The 16,874-nt window shown below is 46.6% G+C and overlaps 1 protein-coding gene across 3 annotated transcripts in view; it reads left to right on the forward strand.

Annotated features, from left to right (window-relative positions):
- The window catches only part of LOC116823316 (myosin-IIIb-like), a 130,561-nt gene that overhangs the window by 88,317 nt on the left and 25,370 nt on the right, over positions 1-16,874 (forward strand). For all 3 annotated transcript variants that reach the window (XM_032777781.2, XM_032777784.1, XM_032777783.2), the window contains 4 exons: positions 13,389-13,436; positions 13,637-13,728; positions 14,368-14,499; positions 15,211-15,329. In XM_032777781.2, the coding sequence (XP_032633672.1) occupies positions 13,389-13,436; positions 13,637-13,728; positions 14,368-14,499; positions 15,211-15,329 (391 nt within the window). The remainder of the gene's footprint in view (positions 1-13,388; positions 13,437-13,636; positions 13,729-14,367; positions 14,500-15,210; positions 15,330-16,874) is intronic.

Here is a 16,874-nt window from a genome sequence, read left to right on the forward strand (position 1 = left end):
GTTCCCAAGGGGGCCAGAATAACGGTCCCGCCAAACCATCAGCAGGGCCCAAATCGAACTTTTTGAAGGTGCTCCTGAGAGCAGAGCACCAGTCCTTCCCCAGAATCCCCTTCAGTTTTCCAACCGCCTTCCCTCCTTCCTCCCTGTGTGGGCCCAATTAACCTTGGATCGTTGGGTCCTACACACGGTGGAATTTGGATACCACCTCCAATTTATTTCGCCCCCTCCCTCCCACCCTCCCTCTTCAGGGACCCCTCTCACGAGCAATTCCTCTGGCAAGAGGTCCGTACGCTCCTTTCCATCAGAGCTATAGAGAAGGTACCGGAGGAATTCAGGGGCAAGCGATTTTACTCCCGATATTTCCTAATCCCCAAGGCAAAAGGGGGTCTCCGACCCATCCTGGACCTGCGCGGACTCAACGTGTTTCTGAAGAAGTTGAAGTTCCGCATGGTGTCCCTGGGGACCATCATCCCATCCGTGGATCCCGGAGACTGATATGCTGCTCTCGACATGAAGGACGCGTACTTTCACATGGCCATTTACCCTCCACACAGACGATACCTACAGTTTATGGTGCGCAATCAACATTTTCAATTTGCGGTCCTTCCGTTTGGCCTCTCTACCGCCCCTTGCGTGTTTACAAAATGTATGGCTGTAGTGGCCGCCTTCCTCCGTCGTCAGCAAATACACATCTTCCCTTATCTAGACAACTGGCTTATTCGCGGGACCTCCGAGGCCCAAGTCACCAGGCATGTTGCCATCATCATGGATCTATTTGAGCGGTTGGGCCTGATGACCAATCTAGAGAAGTCTACTCTAGTGCCCACTCAAAGAATAGAATTCATTGGGGCCATTCTAGACTCCAAACTCACAACAGCCTGCCTTCCACTACCCCGTTTTCGGGCACTGGTTTCGATTATAGAAAGCCTCCAAACCTTTCCGATGACCTCGGCTTGCACCTGCCTCAGCCTTCTCGGTCACATGGCCACATGCACTTTTGTAACCAAGCACGCCAAACTATGCCTGCATCCCCTTCAAACCTGGCTCACCTCAGTTTACCGCCCAGGCAGGGATGCCATAGACATGGTCGTCACCGTTCCTCAGAATGTTTTAGGCTCCCTCAACTGGTGGCTAACACCTTCCCTGGTGTGTGCAGGAATGCCGTTCCAACTGAGACAGCCCTCAGTATTCCTAACGATGGACGCGTCATCTCTCGGCTGGGGGGCACACCTACGCCATCGTCGCACGCAAGGTCTCTGGTCATCTCAAGAGCTAGCGTTGCACATAAACGTCCAGGAGCTGAGAGCAGTCTGCCTCGCGTGCCAGACATTCCAACAACATCTGCAGGGCCGTTGTGTTCTACTGCTTACGGACAACACAGTGGCAATGCACTACATAAACAAGCAGGGAGGGACTCGATCCTTCCCCCTTTGTCAGGAGACGATCCAATTGTGGGAATTTTGCATAGCCCACTCTACAGACCTTGTAGCGTCATTCCTCCCGGGGGTCCGGAACACTCTGGCAAACCATCTCAGCAGGTCCTTTCTCTCCCATGAGTGGTCGCTTTGCCCGGACATTGCACATTCCATCTTCCAGAAGTGGGGCTTTCCCCACATAGATCTCTTCGCTTCCCGCAACAACAGGAAGTGTCAGAGGTTCTGCTCCTACCAAGGTCTCACCCCAGGCTCAATATCGGACGACTTCCTAAGCTCTTGGGCGAACCACCTGCTTTATGCCTTTACGCCCTTCCCGATGGTGCACAGGGTCCTCGTAAAGCTTCGCAGGGACGGGGCTTGCCTGATCCTGATCGCCCCTGCGTGGCCCTGACAACACTGGTACACCATGTTGCTGGACCACTCGATAGCCAACCCAATCCCCCTGCTCCTTCATCAGGATCTGATAACGCAGGACCACAGCAGGTTTCACCACCCAGACCTGCAATCCCTCCATCTCACGGGGTGGCTCCTGCGTGGTTAACCCAATCGGAGTTACGATGCTCTGTCCCGGTGCAAGAGATACTCCTGGGTAGCAGAAAATCTTCCACTCGGTCTACTTACTTGGCCAAGCACTTTTCCTGCTGGTGTCAAACGCTGAATGTTGCACCTATGGAGATTCCCATCCCCACTATTTTGGACTACCTCTGATAACTTAAGGAGCAAGGTCTCGCTATCTCATCTTTGCTAGTGCACTTGGCGGCTATTTCTACTTTCCACCCCGGAGAAGGTACTCACTCCATCTTCTCCCACCCTATGGTCTCGAGGTTCCTCAAAGGCTTGGAGCATCTATACCCCTTAGTACATCGCCCCGCCCCTTCCTGCGACCTTAATTTAGTCCTCATGAGACTTTCGTCCCCTCCATTCGAGCCACTGGCAACCTGCTCACTCCTATATTTATCATGGAAAACAGCCTTCCTTGTAGCCATCACATCGGCTAGGAGAGTCTCTGAGCTTCGGGCTCTGATAGTGGACCCACCATACACGGTGTTCCACAAGGACAAGGTGCAGTTACGTCCACATCCGGCGTTCCTCCCTAAAGTAGTCTCGGCCTTTCATCTCAACCAGGACATATTCCTCCCGGTCTTCTTCCCCAAACCGCATACATCTCGTAGGGAGCAGCAGTTGCATTCGCTCGACGTCCGTAGGGCGCTCGCCTTCTATATCGACCGAACGAGGCCCTTCCACAAAACACCCCAACTCTTTGTTGCAGTGCGGACCGGATGAAAGGCCAACCCATCTCTTCTCAGAGGATTTCTTCCTGGGTAACGGCATGCATCCGGACTTTTGCTATGATCTAGCTCATGCCTCTCCGGGTCATATTACCGCACATTCTACCAGGGCCCAGGCCTCATCGGCCGCCTTCTTAGCTCAAGTACCTATTCAGGAGATATGTCGAGCAGTTACATGGTCTTCAGTACACACTTTTACTTCCCATTATGCCCTGGTGCAACAATCCAGAGACGATGCAGCCTTCGGCTCCGCAGTTTTGCATTCTGCAGTATCTCACTCCGACCCCACTGCCTAGGTAAGGCTTGGTATTCACCTAATTGGAATGGATATGAGCAAGCACTCAAAGAAGAAAAGACGGTTACTCACCTTTGTAACTGTTGTTCTTCGAGATGTGTTGCTCATATCCATTCCAAAACCCGCCCTCCTTCCCCTCTGTCGGAGTAGCCGGCAAGAAGGAACTGAGGAGTGGACGGGTCGGCAGGGGTATATATTCGGTGGCATAGCGGTGCCATGCCAGGGGGTGCCCAGCCAACCCGCTGGGTGTTGCTAGGGTAAAAAAAATCTTCCAACAAACGTGCACGCGGCGCATGCACACCTAATTGGAATGGGTATGAGCAACACATCTCGAAGAACAGTTACAAAGGTGAGTAACCGTCTTTTTTGTTTGACAACTTACCTATGAGTCTTCCTTCATATATAATTTTTTTTTTGATGTTTTGGCCTTGCCATTCTGGGGTACATCTATGCATAACATTACGCAATGAGTGTTTCTATTGTTTAACTCATGCTGCCTGTACATCCTTCTGCTGTTGAATGGCGGCGATACTTCATTCAGAATTTCTGGAACTATGTGCAGATCATGAAACTCCCATGCTGCTAGGTTACCCCAGATGCAGAACTGCTTAGGCTGCTATGGCATTGGTATTTATGATGAGCTCCTGGAGCCCAAGTCCTCTTTTGATGCGGCTGTGCAGCATATCAGTGAGTATTTTGACACTGGAGATTCTGTTCTGTTAAAGAGGAAAACAATTTTTTTGAAGCTCATCAGCAGCCTAATGAAACCATATGTGAATTTATTTGTGGCAGTTGACCCAGGACTGTGGTTTCGGGGATATTTTTGTGATTGGCATAGCCAATTACCATGTCCGTGAATAGTTACTGGTGCAAGATGCTAAACCCTAACTTTTCATGCTGTGATTACCAAGAACGAGGCATTTGAGGGCACAGGCTGAAAGAGGTTCTGTGTCTTAGATTGCTGCTACCTTTATGTCTATGCTTAAACTATTAGCTGTTCATTCTGCCTCCATCACACAGTCATACGACACTATATACTCCTGCTCCACAGCCTCAGCAGTGAAAATTGCCTGCTTTTCAGTTTCAAGTGTGGTAATACAGATTACTTGGCTAGAACTGCTGAGTGCCGGGCTTGTGGAGAGAAAGGACATTTTAAGTTACTGTGCCATGGTACACTGGTTCATGACAAGAAGAGGCTTGAAGTGCATATTAGAGTCATAGACTTTAAGGTCAGAAGGAACCACTAGGATCGTCTAGTCTGACCTCCTGCGCAGTGCAGGCCACAGAATCTCACCCACCCACTCCTGTAATAAATCCCTAAGTCTTAGCTATTGAGGTCCTCGAATCATGATTTAAAGACTTCAAGGTGCAGAGAATCCTCCAGCAAATGACCCGTGCCTCATGCTGCAGAGAAAGGTGAAAAACCCCCAGGGCCTGTGCCAATCTGCCCTGGAGGAAAATTCCTTCCCAACCGCAAATATGGCGATCAGCTAAACCCTGAGCATGTGGGCAGGACTCACCAGCCAGGCACCCAGGAAAGAATTCTCTGTAGTAACTCTCATCTCACCCCATCTAACATCCCATGACAGGCCATTGGGCATATTTACCTCTATTAGTCAAAGATCAATTAATTGCCAAAATTAGCCTATCCCATCATACCATCCCCTCCATAAACTTATCAAGCTTAGTCTTGAAGCCAGATATGTCTTTTGCCCCCACTGCTACCCTTGAAAGGCTGTTCCAGAACTTCACTCCTCTGATGGTTAGAAACCTTTGTCTAATTTCAAGTCTAAACTTCTTGATGGCCAGCATGGAAGCTCTTTCATGGAGGTTTTCAAAACGAGGCTGGATAGCCAACTGTCTTGGATGGCTTAGGCTACGTCTACACTACCTGCCGTATCGGCGGGTTACAATCGATTGCTCGGGGATCGATATATCGCGTCTCATCTAGACGCGATATATCTTTCCTCGAGTGCGCTTATATCGATTCCGGAACTCCACCAACCCCAATGGAGTTGCGGAATCGACAGGGGGAGTCGCGGACATCGATCCCGCGTGGTGAGGACGGGTGAGTAATCCGATCTTAGATATTTGACTTCAGCTACGTTATTCACGTAGCTGAAGTTGCGTATCTAAGATCGATTTTCCCCCGTAGTGTAGACCAGCCCTTAGATACAACAAATCCTGCATCTTGGCAGGGAGTTAGACTAGATGGTCCTTGCAGTCCTTTCTGACCCTGTGGTTCTATGATTCTATATTGGGAATGTGAAGCCACATGAGACCACCTTGTTGCCTTGAATACAATACAGCAACTCCAACATTGCCTTTAATACAATCTTCTCATGTGGAAAGGCATTGAAACTGGTCTCTCGTGACGTAGAAATTAATGGTACACTGCTGAGGTGCATGGTGGATACAGGTGCTGAAGCTAATGTTCTCCCTTTTGGGTTAGTTCATAATCTAGACATTTGTCCAATTACGGTGGTTATAAAAGCCTGGAATTTGTATTCTTTGCAGACAGTGGTGAAACTGTGTTTTCTGTGCTCTGCAAAGGCAAAGCCTTGACTGCAAAGTTTTATCTTGTTAAAGATGCTGCTGTGAATTACATTCCATTATGGTCCTACGATTTGTGCTTACATTTTGGTATCATGCATGAGCTCTCCCAGGATCTCTCATGTGTGATTATGTCAGATAGATTAGAAGGGGATACCCAATGTATCATTCAGAGACATCATGATTTGTTTAACATTGACAGTGTTCCATCCACGGGCTATGCATACTCTCTGCTGCTGGATTTGAACACCAAGCCCTTTGCACCCCCTGCACGACATGTACCTCTTGCACTTGTGGACAGGATCTGGGCAGAACTGCAATGCATGAAAAATGATGATATAATTTGGGAGGTGGAAGGGCATATGGATTAGAGCTTATCCACAGTGATAGTATACCAGAAGAATGGCGATATTTGACTTCATAGATTTTAGGGCTCTTAATAGATATCAGAAATGTGAGCAGTTTCAGCTGCCAACCTTCAAAGAGGTGACATGTTGGGTCAGTGGATCCCAGATTTTCTCTGTGTTGGATTACCGATCCAGTTATTGGAATATACCTGTGTCTGGAAGTTTGCTTTCCGCATGCCATTAGGGAGGTACTGCTATCAGTGATTCCCTTTTGGTTTAGTCTCTGCTCCTTGAAGTATTTGAGAGTGGTCTCTCAGCTCTTTGGTAATATCCAGGGTGCATGGTGCTATTTGGATACCATTCTGGTCTTTGACAAGACCCTTCTTGAACACAATGCTTATCTGGACCAGGTGCTAACCCGACTCCAACAAGCTGGCATAAAGTTGAATGTGGCCGGCTGCAGTTTTGCAAAAGATGCTGTAGAGTTTCTGTGGCATTCTCTGTCAGCTGATGGTATGAAACTGACAACTGAATGGCTACGAGCTGTTGCTTCACTACTGAAACACACAGATTGTAGCGGTTTACATTCATTCCTTGGCCTAGCGCAATACATAGGTGGTCATGTTCTGCCCAATTTTAGTACCCTTGCCAAGCTGCTGAGAGATCTAATCCTGGGACGGTTGGTTTGGACTAGAGACAAAACAGATTTTTGAAACAGTCTGCCAGGTCCTCTGTTAAATCCAATCTCATTCTCATTTTGATCCAAGGAAGCCCATAGTGATTCAAATTGATATATGCAGTCAGGGTCTGGGCACAGTTCTGTGCCGGGGGGATGGCCAGTTATATACTCATCCCGTACTCTCACCCTGACAGAAGCCAAGTATTCGCATATTGAGCTAGAGTTCTTGGTGATGGTTTTTGCTATTGTACACTTCGAAGTCTATTTACTGGGAAAACATTTTACTTTAGAAACTGATTTGCCTATTTTGGGCCTCTGTCATAAGGCTGTTGATCTGCTGAGCATGAGGCTGCTGCGGTGGGTGATCAGTTGCAGCACTATGACGGGCTTTCATTTGGTACATTTCAAACAGAGATCTAATTTACTTGCCTATACTCTTTCAAGAAATTCTGCTGGATTTGCACCCTTATGTGCAGAAATAGCAAGGTATGCTTTATGCTTTTTACTGAACAGCTTGCCAGTTGACTTAAGGCAGACTGCTGCTCTTCAAGATGCTGAACTGTGCGAGGTGATGCATGCTGCACAGACGGGTTGGATAGACCCAGTCCTTAAGAGAATTTTGTCTACATCCTACAAAATTTGTTCTGAGCTACAGTGAAGATATGTGCTACTCAACATATCTTAAGCAGAGGAGCATGGGGGATCATCCTAGCATCATTCGACAAGCAGTACTGGATGTGACTCACGAAGGACATTTGGGAGTTATGAAGGTGATTCTGTATAGTTATGCGTGGTGGCTAGGGCTGCACTCAGACATTGAGCATCATATGAGCCTGCACAGTGCATAGAACTACGGTTCCTCCAGCCCCTTTGATAATGGTAGTCCTGGATAGACCATGGCAGAGAATTGCAATGGATATTACTGGTCCTTTGATTGCAGTGCATGGCTATACACTATTGAGTTTTATAGACTGTTACTCACATTACTTCTTTGCGTTCATAATTTCAAAGAAGCTCATCTCTTGCATTACTGCTTTATTTGTGATGTTTGCCCTACCAGAGAGCCTTCTTTCAGAAAATGGGACTGTGGCAGGTTCCCCCAGAGTGCCACCTGGAACTGGGGTACCACCGAGCCTCCCTGACCCACCAGCCTGGATTCCCTTTACACTGTATTGCTGTGACCAGCCTGCCAAGCCCTCTCCCAGGCTCCAGAACACACAGTGGTAGGGACACACCCAGCTGCAGAACATACAAATGCTGTGATCAGCTCTCCATGGGAAGGCTACAGCTAAGGAACAGCCCAGCTACTCAAGTGCACATCCCCCCCCCGGAGTGTAAGTCCAAAATTATACTATCTCATATACACTCATAAAATTTGCCTCCTCCTTTGGTGTGGAGAAGGATATGCAACTTCTGCCCAAGTTACAACTCCCACATACTGGTTTTAGATAAAGCAAAAATAAGTTTATTAACTACAGAAGATGGATTTTAAGTGATTGTAAGGGATAGCAAACAGATCAAAGAAGATTACTTAGTAAATAAACAAAGCCGCAAACTGAGCTTAACATATTAGATAGGTAGGATATGAATTAGCAAATTCTCATACTCTATGATTCAAGCAGGCTGCAGAGATTCATAAGGGGCCAGCCACACTTGCTTACAGCTTAAAAACCCCAGGTGTTCCTTTCACAGGCTAAAACTCCCCTTTAGCGTGGGTCCAGCACTTCCACCCAGTTCAGTCCTTGTACCTCAGGTGTTTTTCAGGAGTTGTCTTTGGGCAGGGAGTCAGTGAAGAGTCCCGATGATGTCACTCACCTGCCTTAAATAGCGTTTGCATATGGCAGGAACCCTTTGTCTCCAAGATTTGTTCCCATGCCAGTCAGTGGAAAAACACTGGTATTCCAAGATGGAGTCCAGTACCAGGTGATCTGGTCACATGACCCTGTAGGGTGCTAGCAGCCATGAGTCAGAGGCTGTTTACAGCATCCTCAGGAAGGCTCCCGGTGGGAGATAAGCTTTTCCTAAGGCCTCTTGTTCTCCCTAATGGTTCATTAACTTGAATGGACCCTTCCCAGCCAGCCATCTAGACTGATACACCCACAAGGCAGAATATAAACACATTTGTAATAGATACATAGACAATATTCCTAACTTCAGATATAAAAATGACACATATATACCAATAGGATAATCTTATTCAGTAAATCATAACCTTTCCAATGATATCTCACATACCTGTCTTTCATAAAATACATTATGATTATGTCATAATCATATTATATTATTACTGTGAAGAATATGGGGTGCAGTGTCACAAGGACATGTTTTGTATCAAGAGAGTTTTGAAGGCTTTCTGATAAGTATTGGTCCAGTACATTATAAATCTGCTGAGTACCATCCCCAAGGAAATGGGATAGTAGAAAGACTGCGGGGAACTGTGAAGAAACATGTAGCTTGCATACTGAAGGAACATTGAGATACATCCTTCGCTATTGCATTGAATCAGGATTTATATGATATTCAGAGTACACACCATGAAAGTACTGGAGAAACCCTGTTCTATCGGTTCTTCAGCTGACCTATGAGGACTCAACCGGTAGCGATCAATGGCTTCACATCTAGTTGGCAGCCAGTATCGAGCAGAGTGCCCCAAGGGTCAGTCCTAGGGCTGGTTTTGTTCAATATCTTCATTAATGATCTGGAGGCTGGCGTGGACTGCAATCTCAGCAAGTTTTCAGGTGACCCTAAACTGGGAGGTGTGGTGGATACGCTGGAGGGTAGGGGTATGATATAGAGGGGCCTAGACAAATTGAGCCAAAAGAAATCTGATGGAGCTTCAACAAGGACAAGTGCAGAGTCCTGCACTTAGGATGGAAGAATCCCATGTACTGCTACAGGCCTGGAACTGAATGGCTAGGCAGCAGTTCTACAGAAAAGGACCTAGGGGTTACAGTGGACAAGAAGCTGGATATGAATCAGCAGTGTGCCCTTTGGTGCCAAGAAGGCTAATGGTATTTTGGGCTGTATAAGTAGGAGCATTGCCACCAGATTGAGGAATGTGATCATTTCCCTCTATTCGACATTGGTGAGGCCTCATCTGGAATACTGTGTCCAGTTTTGGGTCCCACACTACAAGAAAGATGTGGAAAAATTGGAAAGAGTCCAGCAGAGGGCAACAAAAAAGATTAGGGGGCTCGGGCACATGACTTATGAGAAGAGGCTGAGGGAACTGGGCTTGTTTAGTCTGCAGAAGAGAAGAGTGAGGAGGGGTTTGATAGCAGCCTTCAGCTACCTGAAACGGGGTTCCGTAGCAGATGGAGCTTGTCTGTTCTCAGTGGTGGGAGATGACAGAACAAGGAGCAATGGTCTCAAGTTGCAGTGGTGTAGGTCTAGGTTCAATATTAGGAAACATTATTTCACTAGGAAGGTGGTGAAGCACTGGAATGGTTTCCCTAGGGAGATGGTGGAATCTCCATCCTTAGAGGTTTTTAAGGCCCAGCTTGACAAAGCCCTGGCTGGGATGATTTAGTTGAGATTGGTCCTGCTTTGAGCAGTGGGTTGGACTAGATGACCTCCTGAGGTCCCTTCCAACCTTGATATTCTATGATTCTATGACCAAATTGTCTATGCTGACAGGAAAGGTTCATCCCACCCCTTTGCCATCCCCAAAGCTGATTGATATGACTAGAAAATATGTGCGTTTCAACAGATGTGTCCATGCAAGACTCCATGAGTTCTTTCCTGGACAAACAGTGTATGTTAGACTAGGGTTAGGAAGAGTTTTCAATAGCAGAGATGTGATTTTCCTGGCTGCAGGATACGGAACATGGTGAATGCATTTACCACAGACAGAACATGTTGTTAACCAGCAAGATGTTCTGCATACTGAAAGGGGAATAGAGAGGGAAGAGGACGCTCTTTCCGCGTATGATGGAGTCGTGGGCAGTTGAGGAAGTGGCGCCACAGTAACAGCATTCACCTCCTGAGCTGAATCAGAGGTATAATATATGGCTCTGGGATTACCTGGTGCCTCTAGCAAAGTACAGCTGAACTTTTGGGGAGAAGAGTAGGAAATTGTGATGTGGTGTATATGTTGCCTTTTTGTTTCCTCTTTCTGTTCTTTTCCTAGTTCTGGCTCCTTCAACTCAGTGATCGGAGGGGTGTGTGGTTATTTAGGGTCTGCTGCTACTTATCTCCCTTTCAGACTGCCACGTTTTGTTCAGATTGTTGCTGACTTAACCATTCATGTTTGTTACATTTTGATTGACAACTTGCTTACGTGTCATGCTTTTGGTTGGTTTTGTTTTTTCGGTGCCATTCTGGGGTGCTTTTTAATCTCATATTTGGGAAAAGGAGTATAATGTTTTTATTAAGTGCCCCAAAGTGTCTTGGATATCTCCCAGGTTTAGAGAGAAAATGTAGTCCCTGCCCTGAAAGCTTAAAGTCAAAACAGGCAAAACATACCAAGGATGTGGGAAGAGGAAGTGGCACCCATCAGCGTCTCTTGATGGGATGTCATTCCATAATATTTTTGCTGTAAACCAACCCCTTCTGCCCACTCTATCCTAGCTGTCCTAGCTGCCCCTGTCTGCTGCCCCGTGTGAAACAGACCCTTCTCCCACCCTGCCTGCTCCACCACATAAAACAATAGCTCATTGCAAAGGTGTGAAACACCCAGCTAGTTGGAGCCCTCTTATTCAGTCTGGGACAAGAGGAGACCAGGAAATGAGCACCTCCTTACCATGAAGTCTGGGAGCAAGTGGCTCCTCCATCCCTTGTGAAATCTGTTAATGAAACATACAGATAATGCTAAATTAAGAGGAATTGCAAACTCCAGTAAAGATAGAGATGATACAAAGGCTCTAGAGGGGGAGATGGGCGGGTAATACAGCATATTTCCACCTAGAAACGTGCACATTACTGCATGTGAGAGAGAAGTAACCTGAAAGATAGATGTTTACACAGCAGGCACTGACTGGAAGAGACTGAGGAGAGGTACATATTCATTAATGATCTGGAAAAGGGGATGAACAGTGAAGTGGCAAAGTTTGCACCTGATACAAAATTACCCAACGAAGCTAAGTCCAAAGCTGACTGCAATGAGTTACAGAGGAATTGCATAAAAGCTGGTGACTGGACAACAAAATGGCAGATGAAATTCAACATTAAGTGCAAAGTAATCTACATTGGAAAAAATAATCCCAACTATACTTACACAATGATGGATTTAAAATTAGCTGTTACCACTGAAGAAAGAGATCTTGGAGTCACTGTGGATTGTTCTCAGAAAACTTCTGCACTGTGTGTAGCAGCAGGGATCAAAATGGTGAACAGTATGTTAGGAACTGTTAGGAAAGGGATAGAAAATATCCTCATGCCTCTACATAAATCCATGATGTGCCCACTCCTGTCTTACTGTGTCCAGTTCTGGTTGCCCCATCTTGAAAAGATTTAGAGAAGGGCAACAAAGATGATCAAGGGTATGGAGCAGCCTCCAAACAAGGAGAGACTAAAAGATTAGATCTTTCAGCATAGAAAAGAGACGACTAAGGAGGGATACGATAGAGGTCTATAAAGTCATGAGTGAGTGGAAAAAATGATTAGAGAAAGTTTATTTACCCTTTAACACAATACAAAAATCAGGGGTCACCAATGAAATTAATAACGGGCAGATTTAATACAAAAAAGAGGAAGTACTTTTTCACACAGTGCACAGTTAGCCTGTGGAACTCATTGTCATGGAATGTTGTGATGATCAAAAGTATAACTAGGTTAAAAAAAGAACTGGATAAGTTCATGGGGGTTAGGTCCATGAAATGCTATATTAGACAAGATGATCAGGGATGCAGCCCTATGCTCAGAGCGACCTCTGACTACTAGAAGCTGAAAGTGGAATGCAGGGGTGGATCACTCCATAAATGACTTGTTCTGTACACTCCCCAAGAAGCTTTTGTATGGGTCAGATACTGGGCAAGCTGGACCATGGTCTGAACCGGTATGGAACCAGCTCTTACCCCTCAGACATAGGTTTGCCCTGCAAAATGGCAGCAAGGAGTATCTATGTGACTTTAATGGCAGCATTTGCAGAGCGGGAAGGGAAGAGTTCCTCTCTATGCCATATCTGGAGTAATGCATTCAGATACAAATGTATGAAGAGTGTAAATGCCACAGAGGGAGAGAAATTATTTAAGGGTGCTCAAGGAATGTAGCTAGGTGTGGTTAGATGAAACTGAGGGCTTGTACACACTAATACTTACTTCAGTATAACTTAAGTTGCTCAAGGGTGTGGAAACCCACCCCCCTGAATGATGTACGTGATATCCATCAGTGTCATAGAGTGTCTGCCCTAGCATGCTACAACAGTGCAGTGCATGGGCCCTAGCGATTTTAGCGTAGACTAGCCCTTTGATCATATAATGGGTAGATGTTGTGCTCTACCCAGATTCATGTTCTGCACCTATCCACTGGGATTTGAGCACTTCTCAGAACTAGGAAATTCAACAAGGAAAAAACTTCTTACAATGAGATCTTTATCTGTGGGAATCTCCCCCAGGAGGAAGATCCAGGAGCCTAGTCACTGGGGGAATCACCCTCCTGAGACAAGGGCTGGGTATGCATTTGCTAACAAGCCCCACCATAACCCCTGCGCCAGCAGTGATTCTGTGAGGTCTACCACTTGGGAGCTAGCTTTCACAAGGGGTGCACTGCAGTACAAAGAGTTGCCTGTCTCTGGCTACACTAAGTAGAAGGGGACTTTTTTACTAATTTTTTTTTCTCCTCCTTTCTTAGCTGCTTGGAGATTTTGCGGAGTACAGAGCTGAAAGACTGGAGATGTGGGTAGGTGTGGGCTGCTGCACATGGGTCTGGATTGAGCATGATGGGTCTGAGCTGTATTGTGCACGTATGTGGAATGGGAACTAGCTCTCTGCAATAACTGTCACCTTTTATGTATGAGAGGCCTGTTCTAGTGATGGGATAGGGTCTGAAATGAGTCCTATATCTTACTATTGCCTTGGCATTCTCTCCCATCCGCACAGGAAGTCCCGCCTCTTTTTTAAGTACTGGCACCAGGAGCTGCTGGCAAAGAGTATGGACCGCTTGGAAAATGCAGCAATAATCATCCAGAAAAGTGAGTATTGTGGCAGGAGGGTCTCCTCCAACCCAGAGTTCATATCAGGGCGGGGAGCAGAGACAGAAGTCCTTCCCCAACCCCTCTCTCATCCCAGAATATCCCTTGATAGCATTCCATGGCATTGGAGACAGAAAAACCTGGTTCCATCTCTAAGGCACCTCAAACCCTTTGTGTTCGTGGTGTGAACAACAAACGCTCAACTCCTTCTCAGAGTCTTCAACAAGCAGGAAAGCAATCTAAAAGTGTGAACAGAAAGGGGCATATGTGGGAGAGCAGAGCAGGTGCAAGCTTGCTGGTCTCGCTATAAAGTGAATATCCAGGGGAGTGGTTAATGACCTGCTTATAGTGATGGGATGAATTGTAAGAAGCCATGGGAAGCTGGAGAGAAGCGCCAGCAGAAGGGGAGACCAGAAAATGTCATTATCCTCTCAGGGAAGGACAGTGGCATATGATGCAGGTGGGATCATGAGCAATAGGTGCGCTGGTGAGAGACATGGTAGAGCTTTCTCTCTGCACAGTCTCTCTGGTATGACTGTATTGGACACACGGGTACTATAGGATGCTGCTCTTGCCTGGTCCTTGTTCCTTGCTGTTCCAGTGGAGTCTCTGCTCTAACTGTAGCTTCTCTGTGAGCAGCTTACAAGAGATTCTGCTGTAGGAAGAGTTACCAGGAGCTAGTGGTTGAGCTCAGAGCCCGGGAGAAGCACCTACAGGAGGAAGAGGAGAGAGAGAGAAACAGGCAACTGGAACTGGAGTCCCAGGCCCAGAGTAAGTCACTGACACATCCTCCTTCCATCAATACCTCCATGCCTCAAATCCCTGGATGCTCACTTAATGTCTGTTTCCAGCCACCACAGACCTTACTGGGTCTGACTGCCTTATTCTCTAGTTGTAGCTGAGCCCTCAGGCCACACTCTCTTTCATGCCACACCTGAGCAGTGGGTAGTTAGAGGAGATGATACACCTGCCTCTGTGAAACTCTCCTCCAGCATTTGCCTCAGGACAGGCCCCATCTCCACTTGGAAATGGAAGCGGTTTCCCATAGAGGCTGGGAACTGAGCTTTGAAATCCCACGTGTCTTGGGGTGGGATGGGAAAGACACCCTGGCCTGACCCAGCCTCTTCTGCTCATGCAGCAAGGGATGGCTTCATGCCATCTCCCACTCAGAGCTGGATTTTTTTTTCCTTAGAACATGGAGCAGGAGGTGGCTGCAGAACCAGAACTCCACCCCTTCTCACTCCTTTCCATGCTCCATAGCAAGGCTCAGGTGGGATGGGGAAGTTCCAAGCTCCAAGGATTGATGTTCCTGGGAGTCCCTTGTCTTGCAGCTGCCATGCTGCCTGCTGGAGAGGCAGAACCTTCCCCATGGTACCCTTGGGTGTGATGGTATTGTACCCACATGCTCCATTCCTGGGTGGAACGAATCATTCCCTGGGGGTTCCTAATGCCATTTGTTCCCTCCTCTCACTGCATGAATAGTTGCCTCGCCAGTCCCTGTGCCACGGAGGAGACGTCCTCAGCCCCTTACACATTCTCAGCCTGGAGCTGATTCTCTGACACAGCCACCAGTACCGCGCCCTCGCAGCAAACTCACAGAGGTAATAATGTTGGCTTTGCCTAGGGTCAGATACCCAGAGACATCCCAACATGTGATCTTGAGGGAGCCCTCTCATCTGTACATCCCATACATGTGATCCAGGGAGACCCATGCTCCTCATCCACATAACCAGGAATAAAGGGGAGTTCATGCCCAATATTGTGAGTTTAAATAAACCAATCCTGGAAGAACCTTGGGCAGGGCCTGGTCTTGGGAGAACTGAAAGTGGAAGGTGGATGAGGTTCCTGTTTAGTCTCCCCTAGGGTGCAGACTTGAGTGAGGTTGTCTGTGATATTTTCAAAAGAGCTTATTGTAAGTGTCTCCCACCTCTTGCTCCTGCCTCCACTGTTGATTTTCAATAAGTCTTGGAGCACTGGGGAAGTTCCAGGATACTGGAAGGAAGCTAGTGTTGTGCCAGTTTGTAAAAAGGGTAAATGAGATGATACAAGTAATCATAGGCCCGTCAGTCTGACATCGATCTTGGACAAGATAATGAAACAGCTGAGACAGAATCATAGACTATCAGGGTTGGAAGGGACCTCAGGAGGTCTAGTCCAATCCCCTGCTCAAAGGAGGACCAATCCCCAACTAAATCATCCCAGCCAGGGCTTTGTCAATCCTGACCTTAAAAATCTCTAAGGAAGGTGTCAGGATTCCCTCCCCACTCTAAACGTCTGGTACAGACGTAGGGACCCGTATGAAAGACCCCCTTAGTTTATTTCTACCAGCTTAAGTTAAAACTTCCCCAAGGCACAAATTTGTCCTTGTCTTTGTACGGTATCACTACCACCACCAAGTGAGTTAGACAAAGATTCAGGAAAAGGACTCTTGGAGTTTCTGTTTTCCCAAAATATCCCCCCAAGTCCCTTCACCCACTTTCCTGGGGAGGCTTGAGAATAATCTACCAACCAAATAAGTAAACAAGGTTAGCACAGACCAGACCCTTGGGTTTTTAGGACACTAAAAACCAATCAGGTTCTTAGAAGCAGAACTTTATTATAAAGAAAAAAAATAAAAGAAGCACCTCTGTAAAATCAGGATGGAAGGTAATTTTACAGGGTAATAAGATGTAAAACACAGAGGATTCCCCTCTAGGCAAAACTTCAAAGTTACAAAAAACAAGAATAAACCTCCCTCTTAGCATAGGGAAGATTCACAAGCTAAACCAAAAGATAAGCTAATGCATTTCCTTGCTATTACTTACAATTTTTGTAATCTAGGATGCTTATTTAAGGTAGGGTTTTAGGAGATGGTTTTTCCTGCCCTAGTCCCTCTCTGTCCCAGAGAGAACAAGAAAAGAGAGCACAAAACAAAACCTCCCCTCACAGATTTGAAAGTAACTTCTTCCCTTATAGGTCCTTTTGGTCAGGTGCCAACCAGGTTATTTGAGCTTCTTAACCCCTTACAGGTAAAGGAGGGATTTTATGTTACCCTTAGTTATATGTTTATGACAGAAGGAGATTCTTCCACCTCCCTAAGTAATCCATTCCAGGGCTTCACCACCCTCCTAGTGAAAAAGTTTTTCCTAATATCCAACCTAAACCTC

This window comes from Chelonoidis abingdonii, chromosome 6 (genome assembly GCF_003597395.2).
Source record: "Chelonoidis abingdonii isolate Lonesome George chromosome 6, CheloAbing_2.0, whole genome shotgun sequence".
Classification (NCBI taxonomy): Eukaryota; Metazoa; Chordata; order Testudines; family Testudinidae; genus Chelonoidis; species Chelonoidis abingdonii.